A 26,022-nucleotide genomic window follows, 5' to 3' on the forward strand; every position below is an offset into this window, starting at 1 on the left:
TTGAAGGATGAGATGTCTCCTGGAAGAGCCACCAAGTCCCCACAAACAAGTCTCCAGATGGTTAATTTACATCTCCACACCTCACCCCCAAGAAAGGCCTTGATCAACACTTGGGCTGAGAGAGCCAAGGAGAGGGAACAAGGGTGTGCCCTACCTGCCAAGGTGTGTCAGGTGAGACTCTAAGGCCTAGGATAACCTCAGGCCTGCCTATTATTCCCACTTTTGGTAATGAAGGTTTACCCAGATGTATTCACTGCAATTTGTCCTCATTTTTCCAGATATTTCTATATAATCGCCAAGTCGTTGGCTGCTCAAAGGGCTCAAAACCTGGGAAAACAACCAGCAATCTAAGCAATGAAATACAATTTACAACTAATTTAAAAAAAATCATTGGCACTTATCAAACTAGCAAATATTAACAAAAATAAAACCCAACATTGTTAGGGCTTTCAGGAAGCCAGTATACTTTTGGCGGCACCATAAACTGGTTCAAGTTTTCCAGAGAACAACCTGGCAATGTGTAACAAGAGTTATAAAATTCTTCATACCCTTTGAATTAGTAATCTCACTTTTGGACATATACCCCAAGGAAGCAATCTAAAAGGGGGAAAAAACAATTTGTTCAGAGAAGCATACAGATACGCTACTTATATTGCATAATACTGCCTGCAACTCAAACACCAGGAAAGGAGGACTGATTTAGTAACCTAGGGTGAACAATATGGTAGAATACCATACTTTCTAAAAACATTCAACAGATGCACTATGTGATACACAAAAATGTACCTGAAAAAGAATGTTAAATAAGTCTACAGTTACTTATTTGCAGTTCTGAAATCCCAAACTCAAAGTTGTTTTATAAGATGCTATCAACACTCATTTGGAAAGAAAATCTGATCTGGCCTGACATAAAGCAATTTATGGTTTCTTTTTATCCAAATGACTCTCGCTATCCATACATTTTGCTGCAGAATTGTCAATGTATTTGACTATAATGCTGCCTCAGACTCCTCTAGGGTGTTAAAAAACATAGTTGTAGATACCAGGTTACTTTTAAAAATCCAAAAAAAGTATGGACTCCAAAACTTGTAAGGCCCCAAGGATTACAGATAAGAGATTGAGGTTCTGTACTGAAAACATCTATACATATGTAAAAACGTATGTATACATGCATCAGTTGTGAATTTAAAGTGCAAGGATTACAGTTCAATATTCCTTGTGAAAAAGTACTTGAAAAAAGTATATTCTTTCAGGAAAGCTAACTCCTTATAATGCAAAAAAGACAAATAACTATAGCTAAACTAAATTCTTCTCCAAAGAATTACAAACCAATAAAACTAAACTTATTACAATGTCATTTTACTTAGATTCCAACAGATTTCTATAGAAGATTTCAAGCATTTCTAGAGACAGGTCTGTTTTTTTCCCACTGGGCATCATCTACAGGCACAAGTCTATAGATAAAGCCATGATTTATATTCTCCCCGGTGGTCCTTAAATAGACGTATCTAAAATTTAAGTCATTTAAAGGCATTACTTTAAATCTTTTAGTTTAAATGAACATTTAATGTAACTATTTTTTACACAGGCAAAGATCTGAGTTTTTTTTTTTCCTGATGATGAGCAATAAAATGTGATGAAAATGATCTATTTGTCTTTGTTCCCCATCCAAGTAGCCTGTGAACCAGAAATATTTAAGAACCACAAAAATAAGATATTTTCAATTAGAAATTATCAATTCTGGATTTAATGTTTCCTGTGTCACGATGCATGAAAACACACATATGAGGCTATTATCTCATATCTGACCCTTCTCTCCCCTTTTACCCCCAAAAAAGAAACATCAATGAGCATTTAATATGTGGTATCTGGCTGGGACTCTAGTATTAGCACAACATGATCCAGCTGTTAACAATTATGCATTTGATAGTAAATTGCTCCACTTCCATCCAAAAACAAAATATAGTTTAAAAAAATTGGTCTTATTTAAAATTAGGTTCCTTTACCAGTTCTAGCCTATTCTACGAAGAACATTTTTCTCCAAGTAGACCGAGACAAAAACATAACACCTACAGCAAAAAAATCTACACATCTATTTCTACCAAACAGCTCATTCTTAGGGCAAGTTCAGTATTACGGTCATCATAGTTAATATTTCTAGCAGAAAGATCAGAAGCTGCAGATAAGCCAAAATAAGTAAGAAACCCAAAAACCCAGGAGTCAGGAGTAACTTCCTGGGGGGTTGTGTTTGTCAAAATTTGAGTGTTACATTACTACAGGACAACAACAGCAACTTTCTGCCCCACTAAAAGCACAATTAACTTTGTGGAATGTATTTGTTTAAACAACCATTGACAAATGTGAATCCTTTGAGACTGCACCACTTGAAACTGCAACATGAAGTCAAAACCAATAAAATGGGTAATTAGGCAAGATGAAAAGGTTTTTACTATTAAAAACACACCAAACTAACTCCCTTAACTTGGCATTAATGCTTATCTACCCAGAAAAGTCAATAAATATTTCCATTTAATTAGCAGTTTCCTATTTTACAAAACATAACTCAGAATTGGGTTTTGGATGCTGTCTTAGCAGGTCACAAGAATAAATTTTGGCTTTCTAAACACATGTAGAAGATTGTTAATGCAACATAATCTTTAGCAAAAAATGGGTACTGGCTAAAGTACAGACCAATGCATCTTTCCCTGACTTTTATCCATCAATTAAACGTTGACCTTTCATTTAGATTTATATCTGATGATGGAAAAACATGCCTTGAACTGAATTTAATACTCTTTAGTTCAGAGATTCTCAAGTGGGGGGACTGGAAAAAGGAAGGGGTACAGTTCTCACCAAGAAGAGCCTATCAGAAGTTCCAGATGGGGCATATTCAGTTCAAAAAAGCATGCTCAATATTATAATTTTATATTTAAAAAAAAAACAAAAAAACAAAAAGCAAAAAAAGAATCCCAATTATTTTCCTAAAAAGTAAAGTTTGACAAAGTCTTGGCTGGTAGATAAATACAGAAGCATAGCTTTATCTTCTGAGTATCAGTGATTCTCACTCAAAAGGAAGATAAACTACACTTGGAGGTGTGTAGGCGTGTATCAGATTTTCAAGAACCATGAGATTTTTATGTTCATCAAAAAGGAATAAAGGTTAAAAGACAGTTAAAAACACTGCTTTAACTCACATTATTTCAAATCTGTACTTCATATTTGTCTCCATAATTAAAAATTAGTGAAATGAAAAAATACTTCTCACTTGGAAATTTGGCTTTAGGCAAATCATTTCCTCAGCTCTTCTGTTCTTAACTTTATTCCTATATGCAAGGCGGGGCGGGGGGAGCGGGGATTACTTTTGTTGCTAATGAAGGTACTTTAGCAAAGAAGGTATGATCATCACATTTGGTCCTTGCATGTCTGAAAGCATCGCCTTCCTCCATCACTCCAGCCCGACAGGCTGGTGGGTCGGTGCAGTCCCCGGGCTTGCTGGAGCTGCCTGTTCTGAATCACTGCCAATAAAAATACCCAAGGTCTGAGTGGGTGGCACCCAGCTAGGCAGGTGCTCAGAGCTGTAGTGAGCTTACTGTTTGAGTTGTTTTGGAGTTTAGTTTGTTTTTGTTAGGGTTTGTTTGTTTAATTTGAATATGAGATCAGATTTCTGGTTGGGTTGTGAGAACTCTAAATGGAATTACATTCCAAAAACTATTTCACAAGATTTCTGATGACTCAAGTAGGAGGTCAGAAACACTATAGAGGTTTGCATACGTAACTATGCAGAAGACAGTTTCAAAGGGAAGAAAAGGGGCAGGACTCAGCCTTATGGGACAACTTTTAACATAAGCTCAAATTTTTACCCAGCTAAAAAGATGCTCTTAAATTCATCTTAATCAAAGTAAAAACTAATGTCATGTGACCTAGCCCTAAACTTTGTAAGACACAACTTCCTTATCTATAAAAGGAAGTAATGACCCTCTACAAGGCTACTTTAAAAATTAATTAAGTAATGTTTGTGAAAGCCCTTTCTTTATGATAAAATGACTTTGCAAATTGTTACCTAAACAAATACGGCTCATCTTCAAAATGTCTTTCACAGAATGCTAGATTGGAATAGGTTGAAATTAGTTTCTCTGTCTTCCACTTAAAGCTCAATTCATAACTGGCTTGAATTCATTTTTAAAGAAAATTCCAAAATTCAGCTACCACCCAAATCATTCCAAGTGCATCAAAAATGTGACAGCGGTTACATAAAATCATCATTATATTCCAGGACTGTGAAATAAAGAATAAAATGGCCAACCATTTTATTGGAATCATAAAAGGGATAATAATCACACTGAAGAGAGGAGAGCTACACACAAAGGTATGGAGGCAAAAGACAGTAAGACAAGCTTGAGAAAGTACAAAACCTTCAACTTTGCTGGAACACAAAGAACAAGAAGAAAGACAGTTGACAAGCAAGGTTGGTGGGTCAGGCATGGGTATAAGGAGTTTGATGTTTTCACAAAAGTAAGGGGCATCCCTGATGGCTTTTGTGATGGTTAGGTTCATGTGTCAACTTGGCCAGGTGATGTTACCCAGGTGTCTGGTTAAGCAAGCACTGACCTAACCGTTACTGCAAGGACATATGTGGCTGGTTAATAAACCAGAAGGCTGGTTTATTAAATCATCAGTCAACTGGCTGCAGCTGTGACAGATTATATCAACGAAGGGCATGTCTTCCACAAGGAGAGAATGCAATCAGCTAGATTTAATCTTATCAGTTGAAGACTTTTAAGTGAGACAGATAGAGGACCTTCACTTTTTCTTCTGCTAGCCAGCAAAGCGTTTCCTGAGGAGTTCATCAAAGTTCCCAGTTCGCTGCCTGAGGAGTTCATCGAACATCTTCATTAGAGTTGCCAGTTTGCTGCCTGCCCTACGGAATTTGGATTCGTGCATACCCACAGGTATGTGAGATACTTTATAGAATCCTATATTTGTAGATATCTCTTGTTGATTCTGTTTCTCTAGAGAACCCTAACTAATACAGCTTTTAAACAGGAAAATTATTTGGTCCAATGTCTTAGAAAGTTGACTAACGATGTAAAACTGAAGTCAGGGAGTCTGTTAAAGGGTCATGGCAATAACTGAGGCTGAAAGTAATGAAGGCCTGAACTGAGACTCAGAAGTGAATAAAAGGAAACTGATTTATGAGTCATTAGGAAGATAAATGCAAAAGGACTGTGATTAAACACAACTGATAAGGAAGGAAGAGAAATTAGAAATTAAGATGAATTCCACATTTCCAGAAAACTCATCTAAACTACCTGGTAAAATAATTAATGGACCATCAAAACACTTCCAAGATTTTGGAATAATAAAGAAGTGAATATGGGTGACCATTTCATGTATCATCTCCAGAATGTTTGTAGTTTCAGAGCAAGACTGAATAGTGAATGGTATCATGCACTGAGAAAGAATTCAGAAGGAGGGAATATGTTCCTCCTTTTTTTTTTTTTTGCAGGTGAGAGGCTGTTTGTTTTTTTTTTTTTGCCCCCTTTTTTTTTTTGCTGTTTTTTTTTTTTTTTTGCAGGTGAGCTGCTGTTTTTGGTGGTGGAGGAAGACTGTAGATGATGGCGAAAAAAAAAAAAAAAACGAGTCCATTTTAGCTGGTGTATGAGGTACCTATGCATCTGTAACTGTCCAGGAACAGTAAATATGGGTCTTGAAAACAGAGATTTAGAAATAACACCCCCAAATGGGGCATATGAAAAACAGGAAAAGTGAAGCAAGGACATGGCCCAAGATAGAGCCTCAAGGGTTCAAGATGGGTTCAACAAGGTCCCACATAAAAAGAAATTGCAAACCCCATCAAGATCCCAGAGTAAAATTAATTGTAAAAGACTGTAATCTATGGATAAAGACCCCCTCAAAACCTCTACTAAAATAATTCTGTTATGCTTTCATTTTTGGTTTATTTGGCTCTTTTGGCAAATAATTCTATTGATAAAAATTCCATGATAAAGCACCATAGGAACACTAATCTTGTTATATTTAATTAAAATTCATTATATACCATTCACTATTCAGTATTGCTCTGAATTTAGAAACATTCTGGAGACGATACATGAAATGGTCACCCATATTAACTTCTTTATTATTCCAAAATCTTGGAATGGTTTTGATGGTCCATTAATTATTTTACCAGGTAGTTTAGATGAGTCTTCTGGAAGTATAAGGTTGAATGGTTTAAGAGAGAGGAGAGTGAAGAAATTCAGGCATAATGGCTGCCATAAGTGAGTTCTGTTAGTTTCTTTTCAACCTCTCTTTCAGTGTAAATAATAATCAGATATTTTGCTTAGATGTAAGATGTATAAGATCATGAACCAGATTACTTGCACACTGCAGCCAGATCAACAAAGCACCGAACTAAAACTTTCCTAAGATATAGAAATGGTTAGTTACACAAACAACTCTAAAAAGAAAAGAAAAGAAAAAAGCCCTTAGCAAGAAGACCAGACACAGCCAGGCAAAACAACTTACAATAAATTCATGTGGTAGCACACAGCTGCAGTGGGTAGGCATCAGTATAACCGTAAATGAGGAAACTTACAAAACAACAAAACAAAACAAAAAGTCAGGAATCACTAGTGACCTGATGTGTTGGAGGTCCCAGCAAAACTATATTGAAAAGTGCTGAAAGATGCATTCATCCCTAAATGCTATTGAAAATCCTCATGATAATAACTGTCTAAAGAGCAATCTGCCGTCATACAGTGAAGTCAGGGCTGCATTAAAGACGTTAGCTAAAAGAGCATCCCTTGTGGGACCTTTTTTTTTATATGGTAAAAAAAAACTTATACATTTAGAATTAGCCGGCTGGTCTCAGTTTAGATGATCCCAATTTTGTTGGAAGCATCCAAGTATCATAGTCAGGAGCCAGTCGAACATGTGCCTTCTTCTCCCCATCAGGCCTGATTAAGGTGTTGACCTTGGCCACGTCAGTGTCATAGAGCTTCTTCACAGCCTGTTTGATCTGGTGCTTGCTGGCCTTGACATCCACGATGAAGACAATTGTGGTGGTGTCCTCAATCTTCTTCAAGGCTGATTCAGTGGTTGGGGGGAACTTGATGATGGCACAGTGGTCAAGCTTGTTTCTCCTGGGGGTGTTCTACTGAAGATATTTGGGCTGTCTTCTGGGAGGCAGCATCCTGGGCCACCAGAAATTGGGTGAAGTGCACATCTTTTTTGGGGGCTGGGATGCCTTTCAGAACTGCCTTCTTGGCTTTAAAAGCCTTTGCTTTGAGAGAAGAGAATATCTATTTGGTTCAGGATCTAAATTTTCTAAAGAAAATATAGAACAGTTTGTTCAAACACTACAATTACATGGAATTTTGAATAGGAAGTGAGATATAGTAGGTTTGTATAGGTTAGAGTGAAACAGTGACACATCCCAAAGTAATTTGGGCAGAGAATAAAAATATATTTGCAGGGCCCTCCTGAGGAACTGGGGGAAAATGCAGAAGAGCTGGACTTTCTCACCTGGACTGATGCTGATGTTGTCACAGACATTGAGAACTGGTGGTTTGATGTACCAAGCCCTCTATCATGGGACTTGCCCTTATGAAGCTCGTTGCTGCAAAGGAGAGGCTAAACCTGCTTATAATTGTGCCTAAGAATCTCCCCAAGTACCTCTTTTCTTTGTTCCTCAGATATAGCCCGCCCTTCCTCCCTCCCTCTCTCTCTCTCTCTCTCTCTCTCTCTCTCTCTCTCTCTCTCTCTCTCTCTCTCTCTCTCAACCACCTCAGCAGGTGGACATACTGCCCTCCTCCATACGTGGGACCTGACTCCCAGGGGAGTAAATCTCCCTGGCAACACAGGATATGACTCCTGGGGATGAATCTGGACCCAGCATCATGGAATTGAGAACATCTTCTTGACCAAAAGGGGGAGGCAAAATGAAATTAAATAAAGTTTCAGTGGCTAAGAGATTTCAAATGGAGTCGAGAGGTCACTCTGGTGGACACTCTTACGCACTATATAGATAACACTTTTTAGGTTTTAACGTATTGGAATAGCTAGAAGTAAATACCTGAAACTATCCAACTCCAACCCAGTAGCCTTGACTCTTGAAGACAACTGTATAACAATGTAGCTTACAAGGGGTGACACTGTGAAAATCTTGCGGATCACACTCCCTTTATCTAGTGTATGGATGGATGAGTAGAAAAATGGGGACAAAAACTAAATGAAAAATTGGGTGGGATGGAGGAGATGATTTGGGTGTTCTTTTTAACTTTTATTTTTTATTCTCATTCTGATTCTGATTAGGGTAATGAAGCATGACTATATGATGGTACTGTGAACAGCTGACTGTACACCATGGATGACTATATGGTATGTGAATATATTTCAATAAAACTGAATTTAATTAAAAAAAAAAAAAAAGCCTTTGCTTTGGTTTCGGTTTGGGGAGGGGCAGGGGCTTCCTTATTCATTGTCAGTGTCATCTTTGTGAAAAAGTCTGGGACCTTTTTGATAGCCTACTTTTCTTTTAAACTACAAAAATTTTAATATCTTCATTTTCAATTTAAATCTACAAGAGAGGAGTATGATGTGCAGTTTTTCCCAGACTTATTTGATCACAGACCTCTACTTTCAAGAAAGGCTATTAAGGAACACATTTTGGGAATCACTGAAAGGGGGAAGGTTCTTCTTGACCAAACATCTGAGACACAAAGACACAATTTCTTCAAAAGATATCATTAGCTACCTTAAAATTGATACTGTAGACACTGTTATTCTAAATAGATATTTTTTAAGTCAATATACCATTAAAATATTTTTCTGTCTCCAGGAAGAAAGGTAAGTAAACTAAATTAATAACCTGGCAAGATCCCAGACACTGTCCATGGCACTGTGTCAAGAAGATAAAAGAACCCTAGATTCTTCACCAGTTGCTGGAGAAACTAAAATTGAGCTTTCAAAATCCAGGAGAATTATAACAAGTTGCAATTTCTAAAGAAAAACATTGTTCTAATTAATTATAGTATCTGTCTTAGTTTTCCCAAAAGCATCTGATCCCCCTCCACCCAGGCAAGGAGCATACACATGTGAACAGGTAAAAAGTGAACTGAAAGCAGATAACTTTAAGCTCAGCTTGCTCCTGACACTTTACTGACACAGCAAGATATGTGAGGCATATCTGAGTGCAATGTCGATGGCACCAAATGGGGGTGTGATACCCTCAGTATTTTCAACTAGTTCTACAAACTTGGCATTCAGCTCCTCTTTCCAAAGCCTTAGTTTCAGAAACTGAGATTTATAACCACAGAGAAAAAAATCCATCAAACACCTTTTATAGGCCCCAGCTGCTGTAGTTTCCTTATAATAAGACTGTGTCCAAACACTCAGGGAAGTCCATTTACTTATTTGTATCCCACAGCAGCTTGTAAACTCCCTGGAAGCAGCTGACCATCTCTTTATCAGTCACATCTCCCATGCTTGGCACAGAGCCCAGCAAGGGGATGTTGGGTATTTGGTAAATATTTTTTAAATAAATGAGGATTAATATTAAGACGTGTAAAATCACTCACTGTGAATGAGTTTCTTCAGGCCCTTCTCTGAAACACTGTGGGTGGATGGTCAGTTATATAAAAGGAGTTAAGAGTGCCCTTATGAGGATCTCCAGGCACCCGGGCTGGCCCCTCCTCAACCCCTCACTGGTTCGGCACCAGCTGGCCTGACTCCCTATGTGTGGCTCCCTGGTCCAGGTCCCAGATGGAACAGAGTAACCCTTGGGCACACACTGGCAGCATGTATGCCTGGCCCAATCTGTCTGGTGGTGGCCTGAGAGACTGACCATCCCAAAACTTGCCCTGCATGTAGAAAGCACGTCATGGAACTCTCCTACAGAATGCTGGGGGAGCGCAGTCAAGTCCTGCCACCTGGAGGAAAGCATTGCTGGCTGTAGGACTACAGTGCAGTGAGTAGGACCTTAGGAAACTGTTTCCTAGGGAAGAGGGAATATTTGTATCCATGTAAACAGGAATTCCTAAGGCTTCAGGCACATGACCTAGTCAAGACAAGATGCATGCACAGAAAATATCAGGGAAGCCCCCATGCATCTCCTAAAGGAGACCACTTCACAGGTCAATATACAAAGACTGGGAAAGGTGTTTTCTTTCTTACCTTCTTCTTCTTCTTCTTCTTTTTTTTTTTTTTTTTTTTTCAGCTCCTGGTATTCAAGGATAGCTGTGTCATAACACTGCCTGGATACAAGCTTAAGAAAGAGATGTTTCAAGTCTAAATTCCAGCAGTAACAAATTAAAATATCAAAATGTCCAGGTTTCAAAAGAAGATCACAAAACACACAAAGAAACAAGAAACGATGGCCCAGACAAAGGAGAAAATTAAAAATTTAGAAACCATCAGTGGGGAGGACCAGACCTAGGACACGCCAGACAAGGCTTCTTTTTTTTTTTAATGGTCCTAAATATGCCCAAAGAATGAAAGGAAAATATGGACAAAGAACTAAAGGAAATCAGGAAAACAATAAATGGACACAAAAAGAATGTCAAGAGAGAGGAGAGAGACGGAAATTATGAAAAGAAACCAAAGAGAACTGAAGACAACAGCAACAGAAATTAAAAATTCCTAGAGGGGTTCAACAGCAGATTGGAGACAGCAGAAGAAAGAATCAGTGAACTTGAAGATAAGCCATTGAAATCACCCAGTCTTAGGATCAGAAGGAAGAAAGAATGAAAAAAAGATGAACAGACTCTGAGAACCTGTGTGACACTATCAAGCATGCCAATACACACATTGTGAGAGTCCCAAAAGAAAAGAAAAAAATGAGAAAAGGGCAGAGAAATAGTCAAAGAAATAATGGCTGAAAGCTTTCCCAACTTACCAAAAGTCATTAATATACACATCCAATACGCTAAACAATTTCCATAGAGGATAAACCCATATAGACCCACACCATGGCATATTATAATGAAACTGCCGAATGTCAAAAATAAGAGAATTCTGAAAGCCACAAGAGAGAAGCAACATGTCATGTATAAGGGAGTCTCAATAAGATTAAGTGCCAATTTCTCATCAGAGATCATGGAGGCAGGAAGGCAATGGGCTGACATATTAAAGGGTTGAAAGCAAAAACAAAAAAACAAAAAAAACAAAAAAACCTGCCAACCAAAAATTCTTTATGCAGCAAACTGTCACAAAAATGAGGGAGATGCAGCTTGTCGACCACAAGAGAGACCCAAGATGCTCAAGGGTGCCATTCCCCTAAAAAATCTTTGAAAAACTAGCAAAAATTAGGAGAGCCATCTTCCTCAAAATTATGGAAAATAGTTAAAGGATTGCAGTAATTGGGGAAATGCCAAATCAAGAAAACACAGCTTTAAACACAGTAGAAGCCCATGCTGCCCTTGCTTGCACCTCCCTCACCCCAACACGTGCATGGAATGGAGTCAACCTGAAGTCCCTTGTTGATCCCTGGCAGTGTTCTGCAAGGAACAGAGTAACCCCCATGCAAATACCGGGGTGCCTGTATGCTGCTGCCTAGCTACAAGGCAGCAGCCCAAAAGACTGAACCAGGAAATTCATCTATGATTGAAATGGTAGAAGACTGAGAGTTTTCCCTCTAAGATCAGAAACAAGACAAGGATGCCTACTGTCACGACTGTTATTCAACATTGTACTGGAAGTTCTAGTTAGGCAAGAAAAAGAAATAAAAGCCATGCAAATTAGAAAGAAGAAGTACAATTTTCCCAGTGTGCTGATGACATTATCCTATACATAGAAAATACTGAAAAAATCCATAAGAAAGCTACTAGAGCTAATAAACAAAGTCAACAAAGTGGCAGGGTATTGTCAACATGCAAAAATCAGTGGTGTTTCTATTCACTAGTAATGAACAATCTAAAGAGGAAATCAAGAAAAAATTCATTTACAATAGCAGCTAAAAGAATCAAATATCTAGGAATAAATTTAAGCAAGGATGTAAAGGGCCTGTATGTGGAACACTACAAAACATTGCTAAATGAAATCAAAGAACCTAAATAAATGGAAGGGCACTCCATGTTCATGGATTGGAAGACTAAGTATCCTTACCATGTCAATTCTACCCAAGGCAATTTACATATTCACCATAATCCTAATCAAAATTCCAACAGCGTTCTTTGCAGAAATGGAAAAGCCAACCATCAAGATTATATGAAAGGGAAAGAGGCCTCAAACAGCCAAAACCATCTTGAAAAAGAATGATGTTGGATATCTCACACTTCCCAATTTTAGAACTTATTACAAAGTAATAAGTAATTAAAATAGCATGGTAATGCCATAAGGACAGACATACAGATAAATGGAATTGAATTGAGAGTTCAGAAATATACTGTCAAATCTATGGCAGATTATTTTTGACAAGGGTACCAAGTCCACTCAAGGAGAAAGAACAGTCTCTTTACCAAATGATGCTGGGAGAACTGGATATCCTTATGTAAAAGAATGAATGTAGGCCTCTACCTTCTACCATATACAAAAATTAACTCAAAATACATCAAAGATCTAAATATTAGAATTGAAATGATAAAACCCCTAGAATAAAACATAGAGAATGTCGTCATGACCTTGTATTAAGCAACGGTTTCTTACTTTACACTAAAAGTATAAGCAACAAAAGAATAGTCTTCATCAAAACTAAAAACTTTTTTTTGATGAAAAAAAAGTCAAAAAAAACAGAAAAAAAAACTACAGAATGGGGGAAAATATTTGGAAACCACATATCTGCCAAGAGTTTACCATCTGAAATATATAAAGTAATCCAGCAACTCAACAACAAGAAGACAAACAACCCAATTATAAAACAGGCAAAAGACTTTCAACAGAAATTTCTCCAAAGACGATAAACAAATGACCAATAAGCACATGAAAAGATGCTCAACATGATTCACAATTAGGGTAATGCAAATCAAAACCACAATGAGACACCATTTCACATCCAGTAGAACAGTTGCTGTTACAAAAACAGAAGATTACAAGTGTTGGAGAGGATAGGAATGCTTGAACATTGTTGGTAGAAATGTAAAATGGTACAGACATATGGAAAACACTTTGGTGGTTCCTCAGAATGTTAAATGTAAAACTGTCTCATGATTTGCAATCACATGTCTAGGTATAATATATACCCAAAAGAACTGAAAGCAGGAATTTGAACAAATATTTGCCCACCTGTGCTCATAACAGCATTATATACAATTGCCAAGAGATGGAGGCAATACAAATGCTCATCAACAGATGAATAAACAAAATGTGATCTATACATACAATGTTATATTACTGGGCCATAAAAAGAAATAAAGTTCTGATATATGCAACAACATGAATCAACCTTGACGACATCATGTTGAGTGAAATAAACCAGACACAAAAGGACAATTACTGTATGATCTCACTGATATCAAATAATTAGAATAAGTAAATTCACGGAGTCAGAATCTAGAATACAGGTTACCAGTAGCTGGGGAGAGGGTAAAGAATGGGATGTTAATTCTTAATTGGTATAGAGGTTCTGTTTGTGGCAACAGAAAATTTTGATAATGAATGGTGATGATGGTAGCAAAACATCGTGAATGTAACTAACACCAAAAAATTATATATTTGAATGCACTAAAGGAGAAATTTTAGGTTGTATATATGTTACTAAAATAAAATTTTAAAAAAATAGGACTGTACACCACAATGAATTCTAATGTAAACTTGGACTACAGTAAATAATATAATTATAATAATATTGCTTCATCAATTGTAACAAAGGTACCACATTAATGTAAAGTGCTAATAATAGGGAAAATTGGATGCATGATGGGAAATATAATTTTTCTGTAAACCTAAAACTTCTCTAATAAAAAAAATAAAAACTAGGGGAAAAAAGGAAGGGAAAAAAACAAGGGAGATAGTAAGACATTCCCAGATAAACAAAGCGGAGGGAGTTTGTCACCACTAGATCAGCCCTACAAAAGATGCTAAAAGAGAGTTTCATAGGACAACATACAGTAGATGGAAGCAGCATGAAGAAATAAAGAACGCCAGTAAGGGTAACAATAGGGGTAAATATAAATGCCAGTATTACTATATTTTTGGTTTATAACTCCACTGTTTACTTCCTTCAAGATCTAAAAGGCAAATACCTAAAATTTAATGATAAATCAGTGGTTTTAGACTCAAAATGTGTAAGCATGTAATTAGGGACAAGAACTATATAAAAGTGGGTATATAAAGGGATACAGGCACATGGTTTGTGTTTACTATTGAAGTTAAGTTAGTATCAAAGGATACAAAATTGTTACAGATTTAAGCTGTTAAATTCAAGCCCCATAGTACTACAAAGAAAATATCAGAGACTCTGCAAGCTCATAGGGACAGAATAGAGTACAGGTTGCCAGTGGCAGGGGACAGGGTGAGTGGAGAATTAATGCATAATGAGTGTAGGGTTTCTGTTTGGGGAGATAGGAAAGTTTTAGTATGGAAGGGGGTGAGGGTATCACAACATAGTGAAAGTAACTAATCCCACTGAATGGTATGTTTGGAGTGGTTAAGATGGGAAAGTTTATGCTGTATATATGTCTTCCCACAATAAAAAATTTAAAAACAGAGCAACTCAGATGTGGCCCTCTCTCTCTAGCTAAGCCAACTTGAAAGGTGAAATCACTGCCCTCCCCCCTACACGGGATCAGACACCCAGGGGAGTAAATCTCCCTGACAACGTGGAATATGACTCCCGGGGAGGAATGTAGACCCGGCATCATGGGATGGAGAACATCTTCTTGATCAAAAGGGGGAAATGAAAGGAAATGAAATAAGCTTCAGTGGCAGAGAGATTCCAAAAGGAGCCGAGAGGTCACTCTGGTGGGCACTCTTAGGCACAATATAGACAACTCTTTTTAGGTTCTAATGAATTGGGGTAGCTGGTGGTAGATACCTGAAACTATCAAACTACAACCCAGAACCCATGAATCTTGAAGATGATTGTATAAAAATGTAGCTTATGAGGGTGACAATGTGACTGGGAAAGCCATATGGACCACACTCCCCTTTGTCTAGTTTATGGATGGATGAGTAGAAAAATGGGGGAAGGAAAACAAACAAACAAACAAAGGCACCCAGTGTTTTTTTTTAACTTTAATTTTTATTCTTGTTATTTTTGTGTGTGTGGTAATGAAGATGTCAGGGATTGATTTTGATGATGAATGCACAACTATGTCATGGTACTGTGAACAATTGAATGTATGCTTTGTTTTGTATGACTGCATGGTATGTGAATATATCTCAATAAAATGAATTAAAAAAAAAAACAAAACCAAAAACAGAGCAACTAAAGAGACAATAACAAAGGCAATACATGATCCTGGACAGGATTTAACAAGGGAAGAGAAAAGGCTCAAAAGAATATTATTTGGACATGTGAAAAAAATTGGAATAGACTGTAAGCTTTATATTGATTTTAAATTTGTTGAAGTTGAAGTTGATAACTGCACTTAAGGTGGATTCATAAGTGAATATCCTTTTACTTAGGAAATGTACATGGCAGTATTAATGTTCAAGAAATATGATATATACAACCTACACTCAAGTGCTCAGAAAATGGATTGATAGAGAGACAGATGGATAGATAGAAGGACTGACAGATTGATGGATGGATAGATAACATGATAAGGCAAATGTGGCAAAATGGCAAAACTGGTGGATCTTGGTATCTGGGGGGATAGGGATTTGTTGGAGTTCTCTGTACAGGGTTTGTATCCTTTTTGTAAATTTCCTGTAAGTTAGAAAGTATTTCAAAATAAAAAATTTAAAATTAAAATTATATATATATATATAAACATAAAGCTGTTGGAGTAGAGTGAGGAGAGACTTCAACATTGATAATATCACTTGTCTTGGTTCAAAAGAACTTAATTCCAACATTGTATATATCCTAAAGGGTAGTATCTCATTTGAAATTTAAAAAGTGAGCCTACGACAGGCTTCTCTTCACTTCTGCCTGGAAATGTGGTTCTGCAATGGATCAGCCTAAAAGGAATACTCTCTGGATCATAAATGGTTCTTCAAAGAAAACCCCCGACTTTTGTTTGAATACCATGTAAAATTATCTTGTTTCTCCACACAGTATCTCTATACTTCAAAGTTCTAATTTCAATGAGATGTTAATAATTGGATATTGTTTATTGACAGTAAGATAAGATCAAGTCCAGGACCCTACTGCCTGGTAGAATACTCAACCAATCACTGACGCTTGAATTAATCAACAACATAAAGAATGTTGAATTAATACAACGTTATCTAGCCAATGCAATATGACCAATGGTTAGAAACCTCTGGACGATAAGCCTGGTGTTAAAACCTGGCTCCAATGCTTAAACTCTGCAAACCTGCCTTAATACACCTGAAAAGACAGCAAAAAACCTTAACAAGAGGTTGCAGTAAGGTTTATGTAGGAATGCATGTAAAGTGCTTAGCACTGGGCCTGCCACATGGAAAGAACTCAAGAAATGTGAACTACCATTTGAAAACCCAGGTTCCCATTCCACCACCACCTCCCTGTGCATCCTTGGGCTAATCACTTACTATGAAAAAGCAAATGAAAACATGGAGATGGAATTACTTGCCTCTAATGCCAGGATTATCAATCATGAATGAGGTAATAGAAAATGGAAAGAAACTTTGAAAAATAAAAGCCTTAAATGAATGAATTCCAAATATTTTTGGAGTTTATCTGAAGACTGTATATTCTTTATATATATCAGTCCTGGTTACATTTTTTTACCCTTCTCTTTGGCCCAGAGTAGTGGTTTCAGGAGCTGGAAATTAAAGTGAAAAGGCCTTTACATGGAAGAGAACTAATTTGCATGTATGAGATAGGAAGGTGTTCTTTAGGTATCTTACAGGCTTACTTCTTATTTTAAATCATTCAATTTATGCTCCAAAGTAACTGAAATTTATTGTTAAATTATGAGGAATGGCTTTAACCGTATGTTTAAAAATCATCATATATTCACATGTTTAAATGTGGATATCAGAATTGAAGCTATTCTTAAAATGTATTAATGTCTCCTTAATACACCAATTACAAAGGAAAAAAAAAAAGGAAAAAAAAACAAGATTACATGTTTGATCACAGATGACTCAGCACTGGAATAACAAAATGAAAAAGCCTGAACAGTCAAACCTTAAAGCAGGTATTTTCCTCGAATACTTGAGTATCTGCTGTAGATGATAAACTTTATGAAACCGTTGCATCTATATATAATTCTCAACAATAATTAGCTTAAAGACTATCTTGTCAACATTCTTTTTTTCACAGCTGCAGTTTAATCTGTTTCTTCCTCGGTCCTTAAAATTTATGAATTGTGTCTATATTACCTAGTGCCTGAGTAAGAGCCACTGGTTCAATTTCAACTTGTGTTACACAGAGACATTACAAGTGCATAGGGCCCCTTTGGAGGAATTAGATAAAAGGCTTAAAGGGCACCCAGAGCACAGGCTGCTTTTCAGTCCCCACCTACCCCTGAGCTCATGCATGGGTACAATCAAACATGGCACTCACATAGAAAAGAAGTAGAACTTCGTATATGCTTGACACCCACACATACTGTTTCTACGATAAACACCCGCACTTACACAAAAGTGGCTGAAAGAGGTGTCAGGGCTTTAACTGAGTACATGGAGAAAGATGTTCATTGAAATTGAAAATAGGGAGTTTTAGAGTTCAAGTGACAAACCAGATTCCTTTCCCTTCCCTCACCCTCAACTCCCCAGTATTGAGCTACTGTAGCCAATAGGAACTTTGAGGGTGGGGGTTGGGTAGAAGTTTTACCACTGCAAAACTCTGATCCCTGGCAAAGCTATTTATTGTCTCTCTCCCGCAGTTGCCCACTCTCTCCCTCTCAAAAGAAAAAAGGAGAGAAAGAGGGAAGAAAAAAATAAACACCCCACAGATATCTATGGATCTACCCATCTGTGTCTGCAAAAACAGTGGTAAACAAAAGACTGTTGTTGCTTTGACTACATTAACAACCTTAATTACTCCAGGGTTTTCCCAGGTAAGAATGCTACAGAAGCTAGTCTTAAAATGTTAACTCAGTCACTTCTACCTCCTTCTTGAGCTTTTCCCTCCCTAGCCCTCTGACCTGCCCAACATAACAGCTCCAATAGCTATTTAAAGATTAGCAATTCCAGGTTAAATATGGTACCATATTCACAGTACAAGAAGACAGTGTACAAGAATATCCACTGCAGCATTGTTTATAATAAGTTTGAAAGCATATTAAATGCCCATTAAAAGGAGAATGCATAAATAAATTATAATACATCCATACAGTGGAAAAGCATAGAAGAGTTAAAATGGAAAGAATTCGAGCTACATGTATTATGAGGATAAACCACAAGGTTGAGTAGAAGAAAAGCAAGTTGCAGAATGATACATATAGCATAATAATATTTATATAAGGTTTTAAAATCTACAACACTACCTCTGGCTTAGAATTTGTTATTACAGTCCTACATAATCCTTGTATGCACACTAAAGACCTAAGGAATATTCACCCTAAAAAAATTAAGAAATTAAGGTTTAAAAAACACTATTAATCCTATGAAGTTCCCTAAATGGCAGGAGTCTGATGTAGTAGTGGAAATCATTTGGTCCTCAAAGTCAGAAAATGTATGTTCCATCTCCGTTCTGCTTACTCACTAAGACACTTGGTTTCACTGAGCTGGAGTTTTCTCATGTAAATAGGGCTGACAACACCTGCCGGGCAGGATCAAGTGAAATAATGTATGTAAGTGTTATACTGAGGGTGTGGATTTGTTTTCTGCCTCATCAATCAAGAGATCTAGTAATCACACTCCACGGGGAGAGGGGGAAGGGGGCGGGGAGGGTGAGGCTGAGTCTGCACCTTTTACATTTAGTTAACCATATAATAAAATAAATATCAAAGAACACAACGACAGGAAGGGGCGATCCCTCACCTTCTTCCCAGTGCCTGATCCAACTGCCTTCTATGCTTTCTATATTTAGCACAGAGTGCAAAAATACACAAACAGTAGCTGTAGCAGGATTCCCTCACTGCCCGTGACCTTGGAGTAACTCTCTTTCATCTCGCCACCCCTACCCCAGCCCCACCCCCAAAGCACACCCCTCTGCAAAACCCCCTGCAAACCCGGAGGCAGATGAACAACTCAACAGTCACGGTCACGAAAGAGACGGTAAAAATGACAGTGCGATGTTGCTAAGGGGTGGCAGGTTCGTGTTTGTTTTCAAAAATTAAGAGGCAAGTCTACTGCGGACTCACCGCCTACTCTGCAAAGCGGAAAGGAAGAAGACCTCAGCAAAGTTCTGCGACTTGATTCCAAACAGATACAGTCCCTGCATCTGGAGTCAATACAAAGAAAAGCACACCGAGGCCCCGGGAGCGGCAGACTCCGGTTGCCAGCTGGACAGACCCACCGCTCACACGCACGGAAACACACAGCAGGCGCTGACACACGGTCCGCACGCGGGATGCGCTCGGGGGCCGCTGACCGCTGCGAACACGGAGCCTCACCTGTCTTGAAGACCATCTTGTCATCGTCTTTGGACCCGAAGGTCTCCAGCATGGACACGAAGAGCACCCCACAGGCGTTCTGAATGCCGAACACCGACCCGTTGCACCACATGGCCGCCAGCATCACCAGCCAGCCCCAGCCGCCCTCGGGGGGCTGAGGCGGCTCAGCGCCCCCCGGCCCCGCCAGTTCCACCTCCACCTTCTCGGGGGCCGCCTCGGGGCCATCTGAGGGTCCCGGGCCGGGCAGCTGAGCGGCCCCCGTGGGCGCGGGGCCGAGCGGCTGCCCCTCGCTCGTCCGCGGCGCGGCGGCGGGCTCCTCCTGGTTGGGCACCATGGCCCGAGACGACCCCTTGGGCGCTGGGGGAGCGCTGGGGACGCAAGTTCACTGTGGACGCGCGGGATAGCTGCCGAGTGCCGGGCGGGCGGGCTAGTGAGGCCGAGGCGAGGGCGGTGGAGCCCCCGGCGGGTGGGCGGATGGCGCAGGGCGCGGACGTGAGGGTGACAGCCGTACCGGAGCGACTCAGGGCTCAACACTTGACCACGGCAGCTCACAGCCCCGCAACCCCCGTGGAGCCCTCAGCAGTGCGGCCGGCTCTTAAAGGCACCCCACCCCACCCCCCAATTCGGCAGGCTGGGGGCGTGGCCGCCAGCGGGACGTGCCCCCAAATCCTTCAGCTGATTGGGCGTCGGGAGAGATGAGGCGGGGCCCAGGCAGTTGGAGCGCTCCCCCGCCTTGCGCCCGCGCGCTCCCTGCGCCCCGCCCCCGCGGCGCACGGATTCAGGTGAGGGCTAGTGCGTCCCTAAGTCTGTGTCTGCGCGCGCGCGGACTTGGGGCTTCCTCCTATACAGAGGGAGTTACAAACGTGTATGTCACCCAGGCTTAAAGTATTAACAGAAGGGCGCATCTCTTCCAAGGGGCGAGCAGGGTTGGTCTTCAGAAGAGCAGTATGGGATCTTTTTTTTTAACCTCAGCTCGCTGGCCCAGCGTCAAGACCAATCTAACGTTGTGTCTTTGTTTTGTTTTATTTTACAGTATTCACTACTTATTACTAATTATAACATATATGTTACATTATGCTACTTGCTTACTTAAAAACGAAGTCGGAAGGACCAGAGGACTTATTTAATTACTTCAGTTCAGTTCTGCATTCATATACAGTTTCCTATAAATACTTGGCACATTGAAAATGCTCATTTTGGAAGACACAGACTGTAATATCCAAAGGCATCAACTAACAAACGTTACTGACTAGCAGCTAGGTAACTTGATTTTTAAGCTACAATACAGTTATTTTCACTTTCAGCAAAAAGTAAACCTATATTCAACTCCTCTGTCTTGGAGTTTCAATGTATGTAAAAGAAAGAAGTTGTGCACTAGTTAAGCAATATTGAGTGATCTTAATTTCTAAATCACTCAAATTCTTCATTTAATCAAAGTAAAAAAAAAAAAAGGCTGGTTACCTTGTGTCCCGCCACTCATGGAGAATGCAGGGATTACACAAATGAAACTAGTAGGAAAAACAGAATCCTGGGATATAAGAGGTGACCCAGGTGATATTTTGTAATTCAGATATAACAGTGAGGTGGGAGGGAACCATTAAATTCTCTTGGAAGCACTGGAGAAGAGCTTCTTAGAAAGAACCTTTGAACTGAATCCTGAGTCATACTTAGGACTTCAGTGGGCAAAGGTAGGAGAAAAGCATTCCATGTAGGAAAAAACAGCTAAGCTAAGGCAAGCAGAGTATGGCTCAAGGATTATATGCCTCAGGGATAGGCTAAGAATAGTTAACTAAAGAATAGTCATACAGTTGCACAAAGTAAATGTACAAGGATTTTATTCCAGTATTGTTGGAAGCAGGGAAAAAATTGGAAGCAAAATTGTGCATCAGTAAAGGATTGATGAAATACATGCTATGCAACCTCTAAAAATGATGATGTTTAGTATCTGTATTTATTGATTAGAAAGTTGGCACCATATATTGGGGAGCAAAGAAATCACATTAAAAAAAGAGTATAAATGGATTATAACCCAAAATATAAAATAAATGTCCCTAAATCCATACTGATATAAATAAGTGGTTGAATAAATAAATAAATGGGGGAGAAAAGACAACTCTTCTGTGCAGAAGAAACCAAATATTTTACGTAGACACTCCACCTTCAAGGAGGTGAAGTGAGCCCTCCCTGCTCTTTAAGTTTAGGCTGCACAGAGTGACTACCTTACAAAGAGTATAATATGAAAAGGGAGAAAAAAAAGAGTAACGTCTAGTGCAGAAAACTGCCAAACTCTTCCCCAGCCAGGTGATCAAAGTCAATATGAACAGTGATAAGCTATGTTGATGGTATGTATCCCTGACGTGACATGATGAAAATAGCACTTTACCTCCATGGTCTTCCTCCCGAAACCCATATACCCAGTCCAATCATGAGAAAAATATCAGACAAATTCCAATTGACGGACATTCTGCAAAATACCTGTCCAATACTCCTCAAAACTGTCACTATCCTCAAAAACAAGGAGCCTAAGGAGACAGGAAAGCTAAATGTAATGTGGTATCCTGGATGGGATCCTGGAACAGAAAAGGGATTTTAGGTAAAAACTTTGGAAATCTGTGTAAAGTATGGACTTTAGTTAATAATAATGTATCAATATTTGTTCATTAATTGTACTAAACTAATGTAAGATGTTGATAATAGGAGAACCTGGATGTGGGGGTTATGGGAGCCTATTGTACTATCTTCACAATTTTTCCTGTAAATCTAAAACTCTTCTAAAAAATAAACTTTATTTAAAAAGAAAATGTATATCATAACCCAATCCTTGTAAAAATGTATATATATATGCACAACAGTGTAATAAACATGATAGTTTATTTTTTAGTTTCATTTTATTATATATATTTGTACACTATGTAATGTTATTTTTGAATATACAGTTCATTATCAAAATTCTTTCCTATTCATGTGTCGACTTTATTTCTAAACATTATGCAGTGTATCCAATTTTGAGATTAAAGTTTGACACTTCTCAAAGAGGGTTGATTTAGGAGCAGCTCTGATTTAAAGGATTAAAATGCTATTGCCCTTCTTAGCAAGGTGCCTGGCACACAGCAAACTCTTTCTAACTGTTAGTGGTTATTATCATTATCATAATTATTATTGATGTTGTCAATGTTTATTTCCAAAGATTCACCACCACCAAAATTTTATTGGAATAAAAATAATTCAAGGGAATGTTTATCTTTTTAAAATTTGCAACTTTTATTTAATCATAAAAATCACAGGTCAGGAACTTAAAATGAAAAAGTATCTAAATATGAGGACATAGACATCCCTGTCTATGTTGTTGTCTATTCCTTAAGAGAAAATTTTAATTTTCCACCAGTCACTCTTTGTACAACTCACAATTAAGAATAGGAAGAGGCACCACTTACCAAAACCTGATACAAACTTTCCTCATTACTAACTTGATCTGTTTGGCAAGGTTTGCTCAGTTACTCCAGAGCAAAGTAATTCTTCCAGAACACTGAGTGATGGGTGTATGCAGAAGTTTTACCAATAAAAACTGAAGTTCCAGTCCAGTGATTGGCTTTGCTTTTCATCTCCTCTATTTTCCTTCTTTCCTTCTACCAACTCAAATTTCTAAGTTGGTAAAAGGAAAGAAGATATGATGTGGAATGAAAGCACTTTGTCAATTACAAAGTGCCTTAAACATTAAAATTAAAGTATTACTTTAGGTTTCTATGCTCCATAAAAAAGATAATTAATTCTAGAAAAACTGAAATCAAATTTTCTTGTTTGAATATTTTATAAAAGAGTATTTAGTTCTAAATATCAATAAGCTACTGAAAGAAGGAGTTTTGGGTGTCGAGAGAAACTGCATTCTATTTCTGTCTATACTAACTCACATTGTGTTATTGGGCTGACCTCTTGCCTTGGCTTCTTCATCTGAAAAGATGAACCTGTTTACGTCTAACATATTCTTTAATGAGTGATGGCATTTTCTTTAATGAGTTCATTTTTATTAAGGGCTTTGAGATCATCAGATTAAAAGGATTTATAAAATATTAAAAGATATAATTGTTCATTAAGTTTAAATGACAACAGTACCTTCCATTCATATAAGGTAGTTTATATTAAGAGTATTATTTATTAACTAAAATATCCTTATTTGACTCTTTATTCAGAAATGTCAGCCTTTCCTGTTTAGGACATTCTTGTGTTTTTTGGCTAAATATTAACCCTTTTCCATTCTCCAAGAAATTTTCTCCATCTAGTCCAGTCCAACATAGGTGTTCATTAAATATTTAAGTTAAATTGAATATACTAAATGCTAAAGTGCTAAATATGTGGTCACATGGATTTCCAGTAACACTATGAGTAGATTCAATACATGATACAGGCTGCTTTGCTGCCATTTTCATTAATGTTTTAAATCTAATGACTGACAGAAGCTTTGCTATTGCGTTAGTGGCTATGGACAAATATTAAAGCCTAATCTTTCCATGTCTCCACTCTCCAAATCATAAAATAGGAATCTCACTATAATGCTGATTATTCTATATGAAGCTGGAATATTACTGAACTGCTATGATAAAATGAAAGTGTTTTTTTTTTTTAAAAAAAACACAACTTAGAAACCTTATTGTGAATAATTTGGTTAAAGGCGTAAGCACAGAGATTCTTCAACATTGACTTGTATATATGATATAGACGTTAAGGAATTTGTTGCAGAAATCTGCATTTTAGAAATGAGACTGAATTAACTCTCTGACCTTTACTACCTTACCTCTCTTTCAGAAATCCCCTCAACCTCCTTCTTCTCTAGTACTCCCCCTAATCCTCCCAACAGTGCAAGCTCAAAACCTGGGGCTCCTCCTTGTTACACCTCTTCCCTGTTTCCCCTAAATACAATTCAGTCAACTCTAGTTCCAGAAGGTCTTCTGACTACTGACCCCCTACTCTCTACCCCAGCTGCTGGTTCCGTATTATTTCCTTATCATTTCTCGTGGGCCATTGCAATGACCTCCTAACTAGTGTCTCTGTCAATAAACTCTGCTCCAGCCTACCTATCTTCCACCCTATACCTGCTCAAACCTTATTCTCCAGCCTTAAGGCTTGCTCCTCATTGCAGGTATAGGTCATAAACATCTCCATGCCTCTCTGCAGACCCCACTTCTGAAATGACTGTCTTTCCTCTTTCTTGAACACCGAAATCTCAGTCTTCAAGAATCAACTTGAAACTGAAAGTCACCTCTGGAAAGCCTTTACTGATCCTTCTGATCCTTCTAGATTTCCATATTTTATTCATAGCATTTTTCACAGTCAGTGGAGTACTTTTCAGTCTCCTTAACTAGAGTAGGAATTTTCAGACAGGTCGAATGCTATCTCATGAATCTTTAAAACACAGCACAAAGCACAGCGTAGGTGCACAACAAATACTTGAACTAAATTGAGTGGAATTAAAAAATAATTTAAAGAGCCACAAAGCATGAACTCGAGGACATCAAATTTGGTACCATATTTTCAGATGGAAATTTTTCAAAATTTTTAAAATAATATGTGTTTCCTATTCAGTTACAAAAGTAATACATGTTCATTATAGCAAAGACCATAAATAAACAATTTTTAAAACATCTATTATCACACGACTCAACCTCCTTTAATGTATTTGTTAAAATATTTATCAAATTATGGAATCCATTTTGTAAATACCTTTGTAGCACATTTTTCCTATAAAATGTGGTATCATTGCACCAAAAAAATTAAATTACTCTTTTCAACCTTTAATAAAAATTGCTGCATCCAAGATGATGAGTGAAGCATAGAGAAGCCCAATGAGATAATAACACCAGCAAGGAGCTAGAATCACTTACTAAATACCAGCTCTGCTGCCAGTCAGCTTCAAGCATCCATGTGACTCAGATTTGTACATCAACAAAGTTACCTATCAATTACAAGATATTATGGACTTTCAAGTTTGCTCACAAAGCCACAGCCATTGTATTTCCTTCCAGTCAATTTTTTCCTATGCATTTTTAAAACAAAATCAGAATCATAGAAAAGCTCAATTTTGTAACCTGCAATTTTTTACTTAACGTAATATATCGTAAATAATTTCCCATGTTATTAAATACTCTTTAAAAAACATGACATTTAGTGATGTAAAGCACTCTACTTTAGAGATGTACCACAACTTATTTAATCATTTCCCTATTGTTACACATATAAATTATTTCAAATTTTATACTATTATACATAATACTGAAATAGACATCCTTACACATAAATCTTTTCATCTCTGATAATTTTTAAAGAGAGAATTCTAGATGTGGGATAGCTGGTACAGAACATATGGCTATCTTAAACCCTCCACCCCAAAACATATTGCTATATTTTAGAGTAAGTTTATCAGTTTACAATTCCATCAGCA

At 38.0% G+C, this 26,022-nt stretch overlaps 1 protein-coding gene across 2 annotated transcripts in view; it reads right to left on the minus strand.

Annotated features, from left to right (window-relative positions):
- Window positions 1-19,923, minus strand: part of SLC16A10 (solute carrier family 16 member 10) — a 167,131-nt gene extending 147,208 nt beyond the window's left edge. For both annotated transcript variants that reach the window (XM_037842584.1, XM_037842583.1), the window contains exon 1: window positions 19,590-19,923. In XM_037842584.1, the coding sequence (XP_037698512.1) occupies window positions 19,590-19,923 (334 nt within the window). The remainder of the gene's footprint in view (window positions 1-19,589) is intronic.
- Between the last annotated feature and the right edge of the window lie 6,099 nt (window positions 19,924-26,022).

This window comes from Choloepus didactylus, chromosome 7 (genome assembly GCF_015220235.1).
Source record: "Choloepus didactylus isolate mChoDid1 chromosome 7, mChoDid1.pri, whole genome shotgun sequence".
In the NCBI taxonomy this organism is placed as follows: domain Eukaryota; kingdom Metazoa; phylum Chordata; class Mammalia; order Pilosa; family Megalonychidae; genus Choloepus; species Choloepus didactylus.